General features: G+C 42.6%; 1 protein-coding gene across 8 annotated transcripts in view; it reads right to left on the bottom strand.

Moving 5' to 3' along the window:
- pecam1b (platelet and endothelial cell adhesion molecule 1b) overlaps window positions 1-17,180 on the bottom strand; it is a 36,244-nt gene extending 19,064 nt beyond the window's left edge. For 5 of the 8 annotated variants that reach the window (XM_057844752.1, XM_057844753.1, XM_057844754.1 and 2 more), the window contains exons 1-8: window positions 16,995-17,180; window positions 16,866-16,901; window positions 15,080-15,376; window positions 9,356-9,637; window positions 9,006-9,278; window positions 4,429-4,701; window positions 2,433-2,711; window positions 2,063-2,341 (exon numbers count right to left, since the gene is read on the bottom strand). In XM_057844752.1, coding sequence (XP_057700735.1) covers window positions 2,063-2,341; window positions 2,433-2,711; window positions 4,429-4,701; window positions 9,006-9,278; window positions 9,356-9,637; window positions 15,080-15,376; window positions 16,866-16,901; window positions 16,995-17,040 — 1,765 coding nt within the window. In that variant the 5' untranslated portion in view covers window positions 17,041-17,180. The remainder of the gene's footprint in view (window positions 1-2,062; window positions 2,342-2,432; window positions 2,712-4,428; window positions 4,702-9,005; window positions 9,279-9,355; window positions 9,638-15,079; window positions 15,377-16,865; window positions 16,902-16,994) is intronic. The other 3 variants (XR_009064283.1, XM_057844758.1, XM_057844757.1) reach the window with 1 other exon arrangement.
- Between the last annotated feature and the right edge of the window lie 2,037 nt (window positions 17,181-19,217).

Below are 19,217 nucleotides of genomic sequence, written 5' to 3'. Positions count from 1 at the left end.
TTTCCTTTTTTTTCTTTCTTTTCTATGTACTTTTCTGACTCGTTTTGAACCATCTTCCTTCTTTTTGAAAAAAGACAGTAAATGCAACAGTCTTTTTGGCATGTTGAAATACCATTTGATCCTGGCTGCTTGCTCCCAAGATGCTGCAAAACTTCGTTTTTTTTTTTTTTTTTTAAATGTCAGGAGTGTGATATGTTGGTCCAGCTTCTCAGTGCACCAACAAATCTGCGACTCTTTCATATGACGTTAATTTTCATAAACTACATGCAATTCTTGGGATATGTTGTGTAAATGAATTTATGCATATTATTATTTTATTTTATACTGTAATGTCCTAACTGCGTGTAATATTCTGATATAATGTTTTTCGAGGCACCCTGAAGTGCACGCAACGTTACTCTTCTTTTGGTCACGTGAGGCGGGAGTGTGATAAAGAGGCACAGGCTCTATCTATCGTTCCGCACAGCCTGCCGAGAGCTCCAAGCTGTGTTCGTACTGTTAGCTCCATGTGTTAATAAAGAAACAACATTGACAGCATGTCGTGTGTTCGATACCTTTGTCAACAAAAAGCTCATAACAAGACACTATGCATGATCTGTTTAAGAGACGCTGGGACTGGAGAGCTGTGAGTAGTAGGAGGCGTGGGGGAGATGAACGAGAAACAAAACTTCGTGGTCGAATGTGGCGGCAGTCCGCTATTATTTTGTTTTCTTATTGTTGCCACAATAAAGTGGAGAAAGCCATCAACGACTCATCTCTTTCTTTCCCCCCAACGTTTTTATATTATTATTTTATATGTACGAGAGCTGCCGGATCTGCCAAAATGAACATGAAGTCTGATTATTATTTTTTTTAAACAATGTCATCAGAGACAAAAACATAAAATTATGTGCAAATGCCTGCATCTTCAAATCATGAAAATAATAACAGCCTATATCTTACCAATCTTGTAATCTCAATGGGTCTTGTCTCCATTCCATGTCAGGTAGTCTAGGCACATTGTTTGCATCCTGATTAGCGTCTGGCTGATACATGTTAGGTCCAACATAAAATTTCAACCTTCTCTTCTTCCTCCAACTCTTGATCTATCGCATTTATCGCTGTTTGAATCATTGTTTGAAGGGCTTTGTATGGCGGCCGTATGGAGCGCTGCCATCGCTGTTCTCGGTGTGACGTATCACTTCCGGTTTCGTCCCCTTTCAGGCTTGAACTTCGGAAACGCGATTATTTTGTCAAATATACAACATATAAATTATTTTTTCATGCTTTATTTGTTGGACAATTTTTAATTACTTTATTGTGACCCTATTTGGCATGTTATGAAATTACTTCACATTTGGTCTTTAACTCCTTCCTGCCATTGACATTACTGGACATTAAATTTGTTTCAACTGGGAAGGCTGGCATTGTGTGATCATATTTTACGGCGTTATATTTGTGCCACTATTCTGAGCAAGCAATGATGGGTTTTGAGCGCAGAAAAATATATTGAGCAAGCAATTAAAAATTTTGAGCGATTAATAATAGATTTTAAACACATGATAAAAATAATCTTGAGCAAAAAAAAAAAAAAAAAAAAAAAAAAGATTTATAAGGCTCTTGAACCCTGCGCTTGCTGGTTTGTTTTCTCTGCGCGCTTAGTTTGGCACACAGGTTAGAAATGTGCCACGAAGCCAACCAATCAGAGAGCTGGCTGAAGTACACCGATTTGCTGAATTGGACGGGAGAAGGATGACCTATTTTGAAAACAGGCGATCGGAATCACAAATATAATATTTCACTGCCACTGACGGTGATTGACTTCCCATCCAATTTAACTGGGAGGGCTTTCAGTGATAGCTCGATTGCTGCCAGCCCCCCAGTTAAAATGGATTGGATGTCTATCGCTGTCAATGGCAGCTAATGGGTGAATACTTAACAAGAAAATAAAAAACATTTTAAAACCCGATCTTTCACACTCAATTTCAATCCTCTGAAAATGATATGATGGGGCCAAATTTCCTATCACGTGATCAGATCGGGCACATTCCTAATAGTAACCATCTAATATGTGCATCCTCACCTTCTATGGTGACCTGTGCGCTGCGGACGACATTGTTGGCGTGATTGAGGGCCTCACAGTAGTAGGTACCACTGTCATCTTTACCCAATGCTTCAATCTGATAGTCGGTATTGTTCTTGTCAGAGGTGGTGGTAAATACCGGTTTGTTGCTGTCATCACGATACCACTTAAAGGTGATGGGCGGGGTGCCCTTTACGCCACAGATAAGGAATAGATGATCTCCCTCTGCAATTTCCGGCAGGTTAGGGATGACGGTGAGGGTCGGATGAGACAGCGGCACTGTGGAAGCAAATGCAGAGGTAGAGGAGGGCTGTTTGATGTTGTCACTGTATTTTAAAAGTAAAACACTCTTGCTGTGTCAAATATTTACCAACAACAGCGGCATCTAATCTTTTGCTGAGTGGCGCTTCCCTCTGGCTGTTCTTGGCCTCGCACATGAACTTGTTGATTTCGCCAGGGTGGTTGACTGTGACGGTGAACAGAGCCTGTTCAAAAGGCATTTTGACACTGGCCACGCTCAGCTGCTGATATTCCTTAAGCAAAGTGTAGTTTATGGGTAGGCTGCCTGTATCCGACTGACACAGGATCTTGAAGGGACGCCCAAGCACTGCCCTGCCAACCACTGAGATCTTTGGTGTCGACACGGTTACTAAAGTTTGGAAGCACAACAACAACAAATGCTGAAACCCAAGTGAAGAGATGCACTTTACCTTTATTTACAATATTAATTTTCCCACAAATGCTCCTCTATAGTATGGCCGGGTGATATATTGATATAAAAAGTCTATCGATTTGTGATATGGAATTAGACTATAGCCCTATATGCGCAGGATTATTTTACCTGGGGACCTATTTTGATTTGAAATAATTACAGAGAATGTCTAAGATCTTAATCCTGTGCCATTGTGCCATGTCCGTTATTTGCAAAGTAAAAATTCCAAATTGAGAAATGCAAGGACATAGACTTCACAATCAGTTGACGAGACACCTCCAACAGTCATTGCGCCACGGCCTCCTGTAGGGGGCCGAGCCAAGCAAAGCGTTGTGAAAGCTTTCACTGCTATAAACTCAAACACCGGATTTAGGTGGAAACGGAAACAGGATAAAGGTTTTAGTGCATACATAGCAGCTAGGAGTGTGTCAAGAGTGATTTGGTCGAGGATTCAAGGAAATTATTAGATTTTTCGCACCACGCATCCAATTTGAAATGTTGTGAAAACAATGAAATGGGAAAAAAATAGCATAACTTTAGCTGAAATATTTACGTAATATGAATGATAACTGCCCGTTTTTTTGCCTTCAACCAAGAATCTAGACTGTTTTACGTTCATATTTATAGAAATTCCGGGATTTACGCATTTAATTACAAGAGTTACAACTCAAAAGTTATTTGTTTTGTGATGGCCACCATGTTGGATTTTATATTCATACACAATGAATTTACAGTCAAATAATCAGGTGATATTTGGCCAACTGCCTGTTTATGTAAGAAATTTTGTCATTTCTGAGTCCATACAAAAAAAAAGTCGGCTTTTGCGTATTTTATGTAACATATAAATCTAAAAACGACGAGGGCCATATAGCGGGCAACACGCGCTGAGACAATAGTGACATCGGAATTCAACCTAAATAAGTTGTGATTGTGTATAGAAAAATGAAAAAAATGCTTTTGATGAGTGAAATTAAGATGATTCTGCATGCTTTCCTCAAGTATCAAGTTTCTGATGTGAAAATTGTGTGATTTATTAGCTCTTGAAAACAAGCTAATCATCCTAATCATCAATAAAGTCGCTATTTCGGGCAAAAACATATATATGTTATGTTAAATATTGCTATTGATCCCGAAAATATGGCGTGATTATCTCTGCATTTGGTGATTTTTGTGTATCTAGCGAGAAAATCTGAGAATTTTATAGCCATTTTAAATTTTGTTATACTTAAATAAAAAACAACTAATCGGGATTTTAGTAGGGAACGACTTTGAATTTTTTGATGCCGCTGCTCATGGAGACTCATATATGCCTAAGGGAGGGGCCTGTTTTGGTTTTAGGTCGTTAGCGCCTTTGGTTTTGAAAATATCTGAATTTTAAGTTTTTAAAAATAGGCCCCCTATGGCGCGGCTCCGTGCCCCGTTTCCCATCAACTGATAGTGAAATCTATGGCAAGGGCAATTTGATATTTTTCATTTTGGGGAAGATGTGCAAAGCATTTTTATATTGCATATACTCTGTATACCATTTACTGCTAAGATTGCTAATATTTGTAAAGGCAGACTTTATGATGCAAATTTGAGCTCTTTTTGAAGAGATTTTGTGTCCCATTATGAGGCATGCTGTAATACATTATGAAAGATGCATGCATTTCACCTTTAGGTCGGACTGTCAATGGTTGACTGTATTTCCTGATGCCCTTGGCTTGAGCGATGCAAGTGTAGTTGAAATCGTAGAGCAGGGCTTTGCCATAAAACACGCCTGTGCTCTTTGGGATCAGGAGACTCTCCGGTGGATCCAAAGTGTAAGTCAACTCATCCCTGTGGATTCTCTCTGAAGCGACGCTGTCACTTTTGCAGCTCAGAGTCATGTATTCCCTTTGAAAGACTTCACTTGGAGACATGGTGAGAGTGGGCATTGAAAAGAGCTCTGTGGATACAGTCAAACATATCATGCATTACTATCTTTCCACACTGACACAGGGTAGAGGCAGTGTTCACAGGCGAATGAGAAGTGTGCCCAAAGCTTTTGTCAGGTGTGAGCCCCTAGACTGCAGGTGTAAAACTCATCCGGCACACCACGTCTTTTTATGTGGCCCGTGGAAGCAAATCATGTTTCTTGCTAAAATAAAATTTAAATATAAATTCATCTAGTCAGATAGTATTTAGCTTTAAAGTGCCTATGACAGAAAAAAAACATGTTTATTTAATATTTCACACATTATTTTATGCTCCTGAATGAAATGGACCGCTTGGATGTGTGTGGAAGCGATCAATTTATACTGTATATTTAATTTTTTTTAATCCCACGCCATGAAAAATGAATAACTTCCTGTTTTGAAGAGGAATGCGAATGTGTCGTCACCCGGGTCAGCATCTCACAATACATGGACTGCGGATTCTGCTGATTTTGCGGATTTTTCGCATCACGCCAGCCAAATGTGCTGCAGGTTTTTGTTGCTGCACCAGGCAGAGGCATGTGAGCCTTTTTGGGTTTCAAAAATTTCCCGTCCCTCACGGACATTGGCCAAAACAAGTCCGACAACTGTGCGACCATTGGACTTACGAGGAATTGAGTAACTACGTGTTTTGTATTATGTCAAATACTGGGATCATGGCACACGTTTTAATAAGGAGGTGGCTTGCATTTTGTGGCTGATTGTCCACCGAGTAGGCCACTGGGCTGACGGCCGACACCCCCCTCGGTCCACTTTGCATGCTCGCCGAGAGAAGGCTATATTCGGCTTATGCTCGTGAAGCCCCCGCTCTCGTCGCCATATTGTCCAGACTTCCAGCCCCCTCTGCCCTCTTCGTGAGCCTGGCAATAGACCACTATCCTCGGGTTGGGCTTGGGCAGCCACGCGCTCCTCCAACGTCGGCCGGTTTGTCCGACGGTCATTCTCCAGCTGCCCTTCAGCGAGCATTCCTGCCCGCAGCAGGGGAAGCACGAGCTTACGCGCCGCTGATCAGTGAAGGCTGTCACCCTCGCTGCTGTGTGTGACATGAATTGGGGTAGTTTTGTGCTTTTTTTTCCCGTTTTCGAAAGGCGAAAAAGATTGGAACAGCTGCTCGGCGGCCATTCTCCAGCTGCTTCCCCCTCAACGAGCACTCCAGCACGCAGCAGGGGAACGATGAGCTGTAACTTGCTGTAACTTGCTCGGTTGAAGTTGTCGGTGAAGACAGTCAACCCTGCCGCCGTGTGACATGATCTGGGGTAGTTTTGTGTGCTTTTTCATTTTCGAAAGGCGTGAATGAGACTTGGAAACGCTGCTCGGTTCGGGTTAGCATGTTGGCTAACTGCCACGCTCTTTTCTCGGTCTTCAAAGCCAGGGCAGGGAAATGATAAAAGCCGTACTAACTCCGGTGGCATAAAATACCATTCGGGAGGCGCAAGAAGTCAATATTTTTGACCATTATGCAGTACGTCTGCCCTGTCGTACTGAATAAATGCATTTTTAATAGTTCATATTCCATTTAGCGCAAGACTGTTATTTGTCATGACCATACCATTTATTTAGCAAGTGGGGGAAAAAAAACTTAAATATGTCGGAAAACACAGACAACACTGAAAAAGCAGTTTCTACTCTTGCACTCCTCTTTAAAAGAAACTGCTTTATTTTAAGCCAAAACAACTGTTGTGTTTGATGGAACAATATGTTTATATGCTGCCATAGCAGATTCATGGCGGATTAAGCCCCCAAACTATTTTTAATTTGCCCGTCTAATGTCTAATATTTTGTTTAAAAAAAAAAAAAAAAACGATTTTGAAAAATTATTTACTCGCATATTTTAAACTTTTAAACAAATTAGGTCACAATGAAAAAAATGGCGTCTGTAAAAAAGTCACGGATGTTAACGTTTAAAAGGGTAAATAACATGAAAAAGAAAATTTCGACCACTCCTTGATGTCTGCGATTTCTGCATCATGACCCTTGTTATATTATTACCATGTTTCACCCATAAAATCCCCCAAAAATCCAGCTGTGGCCATTCACAGCTGTGTCTTGACACTCAGTGATACATGCGACATGCGAGTTTTTGGATCGAAACGAGGTAAGAACGTGATACTATCTCGTTAAAGTCATGGCGTCTGTAATTCTGCTCTCGTGTGCTCTCACCTCCATATAGGGTTTTGCTGTTTAAAAAAACATTGAAAAAAAATGCCATCCTGTCCAAAATTTTTCTTCCCCCAGAAAATTGAGATTTTGAGCTTTCCAATGTATCACACATACATATCGGACAATTTTGAAAGTTGGCCAAATTGGGGGTCTCAGAGCGGAACTTCAAGTCACCTGAGTGTTTTCCGCCATACACAGTTGTGGTCAAAAGTTTACGTACACTTGTGAAGAACATAATGTCATGGCTCTCTTGAGTTTCCAGTTATTTCTACAACTCTGATTTTTCTCCGATAGAGTGATTGGAACAGATACTTCTTTGTCACAAAAAACATTCATGAAGTTTGGTTCTTTTATGACTTTATTATGGGTTAACAGAAAAAGTGATCAAATCTGCTGGGTCAAAAATATACATACAGCAACACGAATTAGCAATTTCTTGTGAGTGATTATTGACTTGAACAATCATTGACTTGAACAAGTCAGGAAAGTCACTTGGGGGCCATTTCAAAGCAGCTGCAGGTCCCAAGAGCAACAGTGCAAACAATTGTTTGTAAGTATAAAGTGCATGGCACTGTTTTGTCACTGCCACGATCAGGAAGAAAACGCAAGCTATCACCTGCTGCTGAGAGAAAATCGGTCAGGAGGGTGAAGATTCAACCGAGAATAACCAAAAAGCAGATCTGCCAAGAATTAGAAGCTGCTGGAACACAGGTGTCAGTGTCCACAGTCAAGCGTGTTTTGCATCTCCATGGACTGAGAGGCTGCCGTGCAAGAAGGAAGCCCTTGCTCCAAAAGCGGCACCTTAAGGCTCAACTGAAGTTTGCTGCTGATCACATGGACAAAGATAAGACCTTCTGGAGGAAAGTTCTGTGGTCAGACGAAACAAAAATCGAGCTGTTTGGCCACAATGCCCAGCAATATGTTTGGAGGAGAAAAGGTGAGGCCTTTAACCCCAAGTACACCATGCCAACCGTCAAGCACAGTGGTGGTAGTATTATGCTGTGGGGCTGTTTTGCTACCAATGGAACTGGTGCTTTACAGAGAGTAAATGGGATAATGAAGGAGGAGGATTACCTTCAAATTCTTCAAGATAACCTAACGTCATCAGCCTGAAGATTGGGTCTTGGGCGCAGTTGGGTGTTCCAACAGGACAATGACCCCAAACACACATCAAAAGTGGTAATGGAATGGCTCGAATGGCCTTCCCAAAGTCCGGACTTAAACCCCATTGAGAACTTATGGACAATGCTGAAGAAACAAGTCCATGTCAGAAAGCCATCAAATTCAACTGAACTGCACCAATTCTGTCAATAGGAATGGTCAAAGATTCAACCAGAAGCTTGCCAGAAGCTTGTGGATGGCTACCAAAAGCGCCTAATTGAAGTGAAAATGGCCAAGGGACATGTTACCAAATATTAGCGCTGCTGTATGTATATTTTTGACCCAGCAGATTTGATCACTTTTTTCTGTTCACCCATAAGTCATAAAAGAACCAAACTTCATGAATGTTTTTTGTGACAAAGAAGTATCTGTTCCAATCACTCTGTCAGAGAAAAATCAGAGTTGTAGAAATAACTGGAAACTCAAGAGAGCCATGACATTATGTTCTTTACAATTGTATGTAAACTTTTGACCACAACTGTATCCTGTAAAAAATATTAGAGCGATTGAAGCGATGATATTTTGCTGCTCTGTCTCGTATTTTCCTGTGTCATAATCTTCCCTCTCAATGGGCTGAATTCTAAATCAGATGTAATCGTGACCCTGCCGACGTCATCCTCCAGCTGGGGACGCTGGAGCGCTATTATGACAGAGGTGGCTAAACGGTAGATTAAAAGACTAATTTCTCATCATCTGCACTTTGCCAAGTTGTTGTATATAGTCGAATCGTCTCAAAGTATGATTCTAATTCACATAATAATAATGCTATATAAGATTTTTATATGCTGTCGCAGGCACTTTAAAAAAAAAAAGATAAACGACTACTGCCGACCCTTCCAGTCAAAACTCACTGGACGTCAATTGCCATCAATGGCAGCCAATGAGTCAGCTTTGATTTCCGTGCACCTACAGTACATCTTATTCTAAGCAAAACAGCACAGTAGACAGTTCTTACCAGTCACTGCAACCTTTTTTGTGTCGACTTTCACAACGTTTCCCATCTCCAGTCTGCACTCAAACTCCTCAGTGTCCTTGGCCAATGCGATCATGCTGTGGTTGACATTGGTGTTCCCTCTTCTGAGAAGCTGCGTCCCACGGCTCAGGTAGAGGTGTACATTTCCCTCCATGTCAGGCATGAGGTCTCTGATGCCGCACATAATGTCAAGTCTGTCTCCTTCGTAGATTTTACTGTAAGGAAAAATCTCCAAAACTGGCGTGATGGAAAGCTCTGTGGGACCAAAATCAACTAGTGAGAAGGAAACTTTTATGTTTAGAAAAGTGAATGAATTCAAATGCTCCAGGTACCTTTGACTGAGATGGTTACAGTGTTGCTCTTGCTGGACAGGAAGGGCTGCGGCGTCACAAAGACGGTGTAGGAACAGTACATTTTGTGGATGCCGACACGGTTGAAGCGAAGTTTGACTTCTGATTGGTTGGAGTTCACACGGTCCTCCAGGATTTCTTTGGTGTCATCGTAGAAGTAGAAAATGATGGCGCCCGTCTCTCCGGGCGCTGTACACCTGGCTGTTAGCTCCTCCCCCTCACTGATGACCGCGTTGTTCAAATGAAGCAGTGGTGCAGAAAGACCTGTAGGTTGTTTTCAATCTTAATCAGTGGTGGTTTAAACCGTATGGGGCGCTCATTTAACCCGTCACCTCACATTGAGATTGCTAGATGTCTAATCTATTTTGACTGGGAGGTTTGGCTGCGAATGATCGCTGCCAGACCTCCCAGTCGAAATGGATTGGACGTCTAGTATCATCAATGGAATGAAAAGATGAGTATTCACAGCCATTTCTCCTGTTTAATCAAACTGATTGTCAATGGCAGGCAATGACTTAAATACTTCTCTACTCTACTCTACTCTACTCTACTCTACTCTACTCTACTCTACTCTACTCTACTCTACTCTACTCTACTCTACTCTACTCTGGGGGTAATTTTGATTTTCGCCTCCCTGTGTTCCGGGACTTATTTGGGCAGATCCAGCACCTCTCGTGTGACATTGAAAAAAAAAAAAAAAAAACTTGGAAATTTGCGGCATCTGGGGAGCAAGCACCCAGGATCAAACGGTATTTCAACATGCCAAAAAGACAGTTGCATTTACTGTCTTTTTTCAGAGAGGAGGTAGTTGGTTCAAAATGAGTCAGAAAAGGGACAACCGGCTTTGAAGGCAGCTGCAACGATCATGCTAACGGGCAGGACCGGTGTTCGGCAATTCCTTCCTACGCGGCGAAACGTGCCACACAATGCTCAGTTGCGCTTGCGCAAGCATCCGCACACATAATTAAAAGTGCCGAGAATTCAATATTTTTATTTTTATTGATTTTGATTCCTTTTTCATTGCCTCAAAAATACTTTTTGCACGTATTTCCCTCTAATACGTTCAACGATTGTGCTTTTTGGTGGCAGCTTTAAAGCAGTTGGCCACATTAGTCAGGTAGCGTATTTAAACCTTCCTTATTTGATGTAACTTCATTTAATATTTTCTTAAGGCAGTTTTTTGTACGTTCTGCCTGTATGCATCTAAACAAAACAAGTTGAGAGCGCACGGTAGTACTTTTGGTGTCAAATTCGCCTCATGTAGACATTTCGCCGAAGTAGCACATTTTGGCAGAACACCGGGTGAAGCAGGAAGCTAGCGCCGCAGCAGCTAGCCAGGTTCACGGACAGCCAGCCAAGCCGGGGCAGGAGGCTTACAAATTAGACCTGTTGAGAAGCTAATTGCTGACTGTGTACTGTAAGCCCCACCTGTGGTTATGTTGGCAATTGCCCGTGCTGTGCAGAGTATAGCCTAAATTATTGTAAATTGTTATCATAACATGTATTCCATAGATACATCCATCCATCCATCCATTATCTTCCGCTTGTTCCGGGGCCGGGTCGCGGGGGCAGCAGCTTTAACAGGGAAGCCCAGACTTTCCTCTCCCCAGCCACTTCAACCAGCTCCTCCGGCGGGATCCCAAGGCGTTCCCAGGCCAGCCGAGAGACATAGTCTCTCCAGTGTGTCCTGGGTCGTCCCCGGAGCCTCCCGCCAGTTGGACATGCCCGGAACACCTCTCCAGGGAGGCGTCCAGGAGGCATCCGAACCAGATGCCCGAGCCACCTCAGCTGGCTCCTCTCTACGCGGAGGAGTAGCGGCTTGACGCGGAGTCCCTCCCGGATGACCGAGCTTCTCACCCTATCTCTAAGGGAGAGCCCGGACACCCTGCGGAGGAAACTCATTTCGGCCGCTTGTATCCGGGATCTTGTTCTTTCGTTCACGACCCAAAGCTCGTGACAATAGGTGAGGGTAGGAACGTAGGTCGACTGATAAATTGAGAGCTTTGCCTTTCGGCTCAGCTCCTTCTTCACCACTACGGACCGGTGCAGAGTCCGCATTGCTGCAGACGCTGCACTGATTCGCCTGTCGATCTCCCGCTCCCTCCTACCGTCACTCGTGAACAAGATCCCAAGATACTTGAACTCCTCCACTTGGGGCAGGATCTCATCCCCGACCCGGAGAGGGCACTCCACCCTTTTCCGACTGAGGACTATGGTCTCGGATTTGGAGGTGCTGATCCTCATCCCAACCGCTTCACACTCAGCTGCGAACCGCTCCAGTGAGAGTTGGAGGTCACGGCTTGATGAAGCCAACAGCACTACATCATCTGCAAAAAGCAGAGATTTAATGCTGAGGTCACCAAACCGGACCCCCTCAACGCTTCGGCTGCGCCTAGAAATTCTGTCCATAAAAATTATGAACAAAATCGGTGACAAAGGGCAGCCTTGGCGGAGTCCAACCCTCACTGGGAATGAATTCAACTTACTGCCGGCAATGTGGACCAAACTCTGACACCGGTCGTACAGGGACCTAACAGCCCTTACCAAGGGGCTCAGTACCCCGTACTCCCGAAGCACCCCCCACAGGACTCCCCGAGGCACACGGTCGAACGCCTTCTCCAGATCCACAAAACACATGTGGACTGATTGGGCGAACTCCCATGCACCCTCGAGGACCCTGCCGAGGGTGTAGAACTGGTCCACTGTTCCACGGCCAGGACGAAAACCACACTCCTCCTCCTGAATCTGAGATTTGACTTCTCGGCGGACTCTCTACTCCAGCACCCCTGAATAGACTTTACCAGGGAGGCTGAGGAGTGTGATCCCTCTATAATTGGAATACACCCTCCGGTTCGACTTCTTAAAAAGGGGGACCACCACCCCGGTCTGCCAATCCAGAGGTACTGTCCCCGATGTCCACGCGATGTTGTAGAGACGTGTCAGCCACGACACCCCTACAACATCCAGAGCCTTTAGGAACTCCGGGCGGATCTCATCTACCTCCGGGGCCTTGCCAACGAAGAGCTTTCCAACCACCTCAGTGGCTTCAACCCCAGAGATCGAACGGCCCACCTCGGAGTCCCCAGACTCTGCTTCCTCAAAGGAAGGCGTGTCGGTGGAATTGAGGAGGGCTCACGACGTCTCGAGTCGAGATCAGCAGTACACCATCTTCACTATACACAGTGTTAATGGTGCACTGCTTTCCTCTCCTCAGGCGGCGGATGGTGGACCAGAATTTCCTCAAAGCCGTCCGGAAGTCGTTTTCCATGGCCTCGCCAAACTCCTCCCATGTCCGAGTTTTTGCCTCGGCGACCGCCGAAGCCGCAGTCCGCTTGGCCAGCCGGTACCTGTCAGCAGCCTCCGGAGTCCCACAGGCCAAAAAGGCCGGATAGGGCCCCTTCTTCAGCTTGACGGCATCCCTTACCGCTGGTATTCCTTACCGCTTGTATTCCATGGATATTATCTGAAAATGAGGCTTGTAAGTCCCACAGCATGAAAAGTGGGCATTTGCATGTTATTCACAGCACCATTTTCTGCGTATGTTTCGGGACCTGTGCCCGTCTCGTCATCCCTGCGCTGTTATATATACTTGCGTTCCGGCACCTTATGATTTACAAATTAAGCACTGACTATACTGTACTGTACTGTACTGTACTGTACTGTACTATTAGGATTGTGTTACTATTAATAGTGTTAGGTTTTTATTCATTTTAATGAATTAGCTTTTTATTAACAATTTATTATTTGCAATTATACTTATTTATTAAACATATAAAAATAATATGCAATTACAATAATATGTAGGCCACAATATTAACATATGGTATACAAGTGTGGACATATATGGACGGCAGGTCTTTATGGGGTTAAGTTCTTGTTGTGTTATTTCGGGTATTTTTTTTTTTTCAATTAACAAAAATAATCACTTGCTCTATAAAGGGTTGAGTTAATTAGCTTTAGGATTTCTGTACTGTATTTCAATATTAAGGATACCTACCTGCTTATTATGTACGATACTGTATTTTGCTTTGTTGAAAAGCCCTTTGAGGACCTCTCCGGTTTTGGAAAAGGGCTACATAAGTAGATTTGAATTTGAATATGAATACCTTGATTTGAAAACTAAACTTTCGATTTCATTTTCTGAGGAGGGATCAAAATAGGCTTGCTCCTTCAGAGGATGATGAAATAATTTACTCCCAAAGCAGAAAGGATGAAAACAAAGGCAATTGCCCTAAGACTGCAAAGAAAGCTCAGCTTCCACCAAAATGTGAAAAAAATACGTGATGAAATGTGTAGTGTTTAAAAACACGCAACAACACGCTCAACTTTTGTTCAGAATTAGCTTCTTAGCTCTTCTTAGCACTGTGTCTCTGGGGTTTATGGGCAGTGGGCTGGGCTCGGCTGACCCAGACGCGCTGGTTCTCTGAATGATGATTGGATGATTTGTCTGAGGCGGAATCCCTTTTTGATCCACAGCAAAATGAGCGAATGGGCGATCTTGTCGTATTAACATCCACAGGAGGATTTTAAAAAAATTTCACGGGACACTTGAAGGGGAGACTTTCATGATCATCCTAACGACACAAATGGAACTGGAGACACACAGATGGATCATTAATGCGGACTCTGCATCGGTCACTCGTGGTGAAGAAGGAGCTGAGGCGAAAGGCAAAGCTCTCTATTTACCTGTCGATCTATGTTCCTCCCCTCACCTATGGTCACGAGCTTTGGGCCATGGCCAAAAGAACAAGATCCTGGATACAAGCGGCCAAAATGAGTTTCCTACGTAGGGTGTCCGGCTCTCCCTTAGAGATAAGGTGAGAAGCTTGGTCATCTGGGAGGGGCTCGGAGTAAAGCCACTGCTCTTCCGCATTGACAGAAGCCAGATGAGGTGGCTCAGGCATCTTATTAGGATGCCTCCTGGGCAACTCCCTGGTGGTGTTCTGGGCTAAGCCTCCTGGCTGGCCTGGGAACGCCTTGGGATCCCTCAAGAAAAGCTGGCTGAAGTGGCTGGGGAGAGGAAAGTGGGCTTCCCTTCTGAACTACTGCCCCCGTGACCCAACCTCGGATAAGCGGGAGAAAATGGATGGATTGATAGATCCTAACGAACACTGGTTTTGTTAAAAACAACCAGTGAAAAATCAAGCATTTTTCTGGTGTTTTTTTCTATTGTAGCTGCGTCTGTTTGGAGACTTGACTTCTGGCACTCTAGTTTCTTTTCCTACTGAGCAGCGGGTGCCGCTAAAACCCTCCAACGTCACAAAGCACTCACAGGCAGAAATACTTTCAGCTACCCCAGCATCTGCCACTGGTTGTAAACAATTTTGGTTGGATTCCCTTGAACTTAATTTAGGAGTCAAAAAGGGACCAAAAACTTTTGGGTTATTTTGACCCTTAAAAACATATTCAATTACAGTACTTGGGTCAAAATAACCCAAGAGAAAGTAGTTCCTTTTTAATCAAATGAAAGAACTCGTGTTTCTTTTGATTGATCATAATAATAATAGTGATAACAACATTGATAACAAACAACCGTAACATCAATAATAGTAATGACAATGTGTAGTGACGACAACAAAAAATAGGAACTGCAGCAACATGATAGAACCAGAGCTCATTAATGACAATTATTTAACAGATATTCCCTTTGGATTTTTTTTTTTTTTTTCGTAGAATTCACTGCTGTGAGTGCCTTGACAAACTCACCTGTAACTGAGAGTTTCTTGGCCTCGCTGGTCAGCTTCCTGCCTTCAATGTTGATCTTACACTTGTATTTGCCCGTGTTGAAGACCCTGGCGTCAGGGAGGCGGTACAGGAGGTCGTCTGAGCTGCTGGTGGTCTTTGTGTACACTATGACACTGTCCTTGTAGATTGTGTACTCTCGACTCAGTGGCCCTGTGCCTGAAATGCTGACCAATGCCTGACAGCGCACAGTCACGTTGGTGCCCCGCATCACATTGGATTCGGGTTCGAGGGATATACTGATATTTCTGATGGTGAACACTGCAAAGTGGGATTTAAAAACATGTTAGACTAGAATTAATTTCAGTTTATTAACATGATTTTGAGTTTGAAGTGAATTTGTATTTGCTCTCTCTGGCTGGAAATAACAGTTAGAGATCCAGCATTATTTAGAACAAATCACATTTGAACATGTAACGCTATTGAGAAAGGTTATGGATGGTTTTCAAACAAGTCTTAAAGCCTTCTGCGACTCTCATGTGCTAGTTCAACAAATACAGTTCAACAGAGAATGTATTATATTTTTATAACAATACTATATGGAAGACACTGCAAGTGTATACGCAAATGGAAAAATGTGTGCAGTATACAGTACAGTACACAAGTGGTGCAGCTAGTTCAAGAATGAACTGCTAACTCGACATGGTTAACCCCATGTATTTTTATATCACAATAATAATAATAATAATAATTTAATTATTGGAGCAAACTCAACTCGGTAGTTGAATTAAAAAGGTTCATTAATACAGTCCTATACTTTACAGATAATGAAAACATTATTAATCATTTTCAGAAATTTGGAAAATTGTTCTAAGAAACATTGAAAAACAATTAAAAAAAACAATAGAAATGAATGGAAATAACCCAAGATGCACCTGTGCAATTCAGTTTTTTTGTGTAATTTTGACCTAATATGCAGAGAAATATTCAATTATTCAAGGTCCAAAATGAAATTGATAGCCCATATATGTATTGCCTTTTTCTGACTGCAGCTGGACATACAGCATACAGACACCTAAGCCACACCTGAACATTTGCTATGGTTTTCCATTCTTTTTTTGGTCATCAAAACCACTTACGAGTACCACAATCAGCAGCATTTAACATCTTCCAATCCCTCCCCTGACCGTGTTTGACCAAAAACAGCAGGATAAAAACCCTTGATGCCACAAACATGTCACCGTATAAACTGTCAAACAGACCAGATGGACACTATCTGTTACATTAACTGAGCGCCAATCACGAAAAGAGGACTGAGTCAAACGTTCCATCGAGTGACCAAAGCGTGTGACAATGCTGGCTGGCAGTTCCCAGAGCGTTTTGATGGTCAACTTTTCCACCAGGACACACACTAGCCCCTTCGATAACAAGATTTTCCACTAACTCACATTACGCTTTATTGAATTGTACAGTTTATGTAAAAAATAAAAATAAAAAAAAAATAAAAAATAAATACAAATAATTAAATTAAAAGCTAAACTTTGTAATTTGTTTATGCTTGCGTTCAATTTGATGCCAGTAATTTGTTGCTACATTAAATAATTTTAAATCCCAAATTGAAATACTTTACAACTTTGAATCATCGACTCTCCATTGTGCATTTGAATACCTATGACAATACTTTGAATAACTATGCCAAACACCATAAAAAGCCACAAAAAACAAAAAAAAAAGGGCCCAAAACTAAATAAAGATAATTTGCGTCTTCTTCCTAAATAATTGCATGCATTCGCCAGTGTAATGTACTTACTCGACTGTGCATCAGCCCCTCTCTGTGGATGTATGTCTTGGAACAAACAAGAATAAAAAGCACCTGATTAGAAATCAATCAATGAACTTGTTCCTCCAGAAAGAATTCCTGAGGATAACGGAAGCTTACAGTTAAATACGAGCGTGCAGGTCAACAGAAGCAGAAAGCGGTCCATTGTGTAGGAGTAACTTTACGCTGGTCCCGTTGCGGCCAGCGGTCCTAGATCCAAATGGCCTGGATGGGTGTCGGTGGGATCTGTTTGGTGGGCGGGGTGGCACTAAGGTGTCCCTCAGTGGGCAGCCAACTGCGTTTATCATCCCAAGCAGCCAGCGGCTTGGCTTAATTTGACAGGAAGTCAGTGTTGTTTCCTCAGGATGTCCACGCCAGCTCGCTCTGTGCTGCTGTGGAATGTTCTCTCCATTTGTTCGTATATGAGTGTGTTTGTAAGAATGACAGTCATAATAATGTTTGGCCATTTTAAGTGCAGTAGTCCGACCTTTGACCTCTTTGATTTGTTGCGAGAGAGCTGGTGAAACGAACAACAGAAGGCCCACATGCCGACATTCTTTCTAGCGCTTCCTGAAGTCAAATTTGTAAGCTGGCGAACATTCTAGCTGGTGTAAATCAGAGACACAAGTGGTTGAGACAAAGAATCCAGTAAAATATCTCATTTTTTCCGGCCTTTCCTGCAAAAATCTTAGTTTAACCCTGTTTTTAAAAGGGCTATTGTACTGTTATGTAGTAGGGTCATTTCAGAATTGGAAGACATTTTACATTCAAAATTTATATTATACACATTAGAGGTGCAACAATTAATCGATTAATCGACAACTAATCGCTTAGCAAATTAAGTTACAACTATTTGATAACCAATTAATTGTTAAAAACCTTTTTCACAAACTTGTTTAAATTGTTGAAATTATTACATACATACAGTGGGGCAAATAAGTATTTATTCAACCACTAATTGTGCAAGTTCTCCCACTTGAAAATATTAGAGAGGCCTGTAATTGTCAACATGGGTAAACCTTAACCATGAGAGACAGATGTGGGAACCCCCCCCCCCCCCCCCGCCCCCCCCCGAAAATCATATTGTTTGATTTTAAAATAATTTATTTGCAAATCAAGGTGGAAAATAAGTATTTGGTCAATACCAAAAGTTCCATCTCAATACTTTGTTATGTACCCTTTGTTGGCTAGACGAACTCTAGAACCTTGAAATGCTTCTTACGGAACCACTCCTTTGTTGCCCTGGCTGTGTGTTTGGGATCATTGTCATGCTGAAAGACCCAGCCATGTCTCATCTTCAATGCCCTTGCTGATGGAAGGAGATTTTCACTCATAATCTCTCAATACATGGCCCCATTCATTCTTTCCTTTAAACATATCAGTCGTCCTGGTCCCTTTGCAGAAAAACAGCCCCGAAGCATGATGTTTCCACCCCCATGCTTCACAGTGGGTATGGTGTTCTTCGGATGCAATTCAGTATTCTTTCTCCTCCAAACACGAGAACCTGTGTTTCTACCAAAAAGTTATATTTTGGTTTTGTCTGACCATAACACATTCTCCCAGTCCTCTTCTGGATCATCCAAATGCTCTCTAGCAAACCGCAGATGGGCCTGGACATGTACTGGCTTCAGCAGGGGGACACGTCTGGCAGTGCAGGATTTGAGTCCCTGGCGGCGCATTGTGTGACTGATAGTAGCCTTTGTTACTGTGGTCCCAGCTCTCTGTCGGTCATTCACTAGGTCCCCCTGTGTGGTTCTGGGATTTTAGCTCACCGTTCTTGTTATCATTTTGACGCCACGGAGTGAGATCTTGCATGGTGAGATTATCTCGAGGGAGATTATCAGTGGTCTTGTATGTCTTCCATTTTCTAATAATTGCTCCCACAGTTGATTTCTTTACACCAAGCGTTTTACCTTTTGCAGATTCAGTCTTCCCAGCCTGGTTCAGGTCTACAATTTTGTCTCTGGTGTCCTTTGACAGCTCTTTGGTCTTGGCCATAGTGGAATCTGGAGTGTGACTGACTGAGTTTGTGGACAGGTGTCTTTTACACCGATAATGGTTTAAAAAACAGGTGCCATTAATACAGGTAACGAGTTGAGCCTTGTTAGAAGAAGACTTCTTCGACAGCCAGAAATCTTGTTTGTAGGTGACCAAATACTTATTTTCCACTCTAATTTGGAAATAAATTATTTAAAAATCAAACTGTGATTTTCTGGTTTTTTTTTTCACATTCTATCCTAAAACATGTCTCACGCTACATTATGCAACCCCGTTATGCCTATGATTAGTACAAGAAACTCATATATGTTAACTGTCTATTGTTCTATCTATATCTAGTCCAAG

Source organism: Corythoichthys intestinalis, chromosome 8, assembly GCF_030265065.1.
Source record: "Corythoichthys intestinalis isolate RoL2023-P3 chromosome 8, ASM3026506v1, whole genome shotgun sequence".
Taxonomy (NCBI): Eukaryota; Metazoa; Chordata; class Actinopteri; order Syngnathiformes; family Syngnathidae; genus Corythoichthys; species Corythoichthys intestinalis.
Note: the sequence above shows the minus strand (reverse complement) of the source record. Positions and strands in the feature narration are given on the sequence as shown.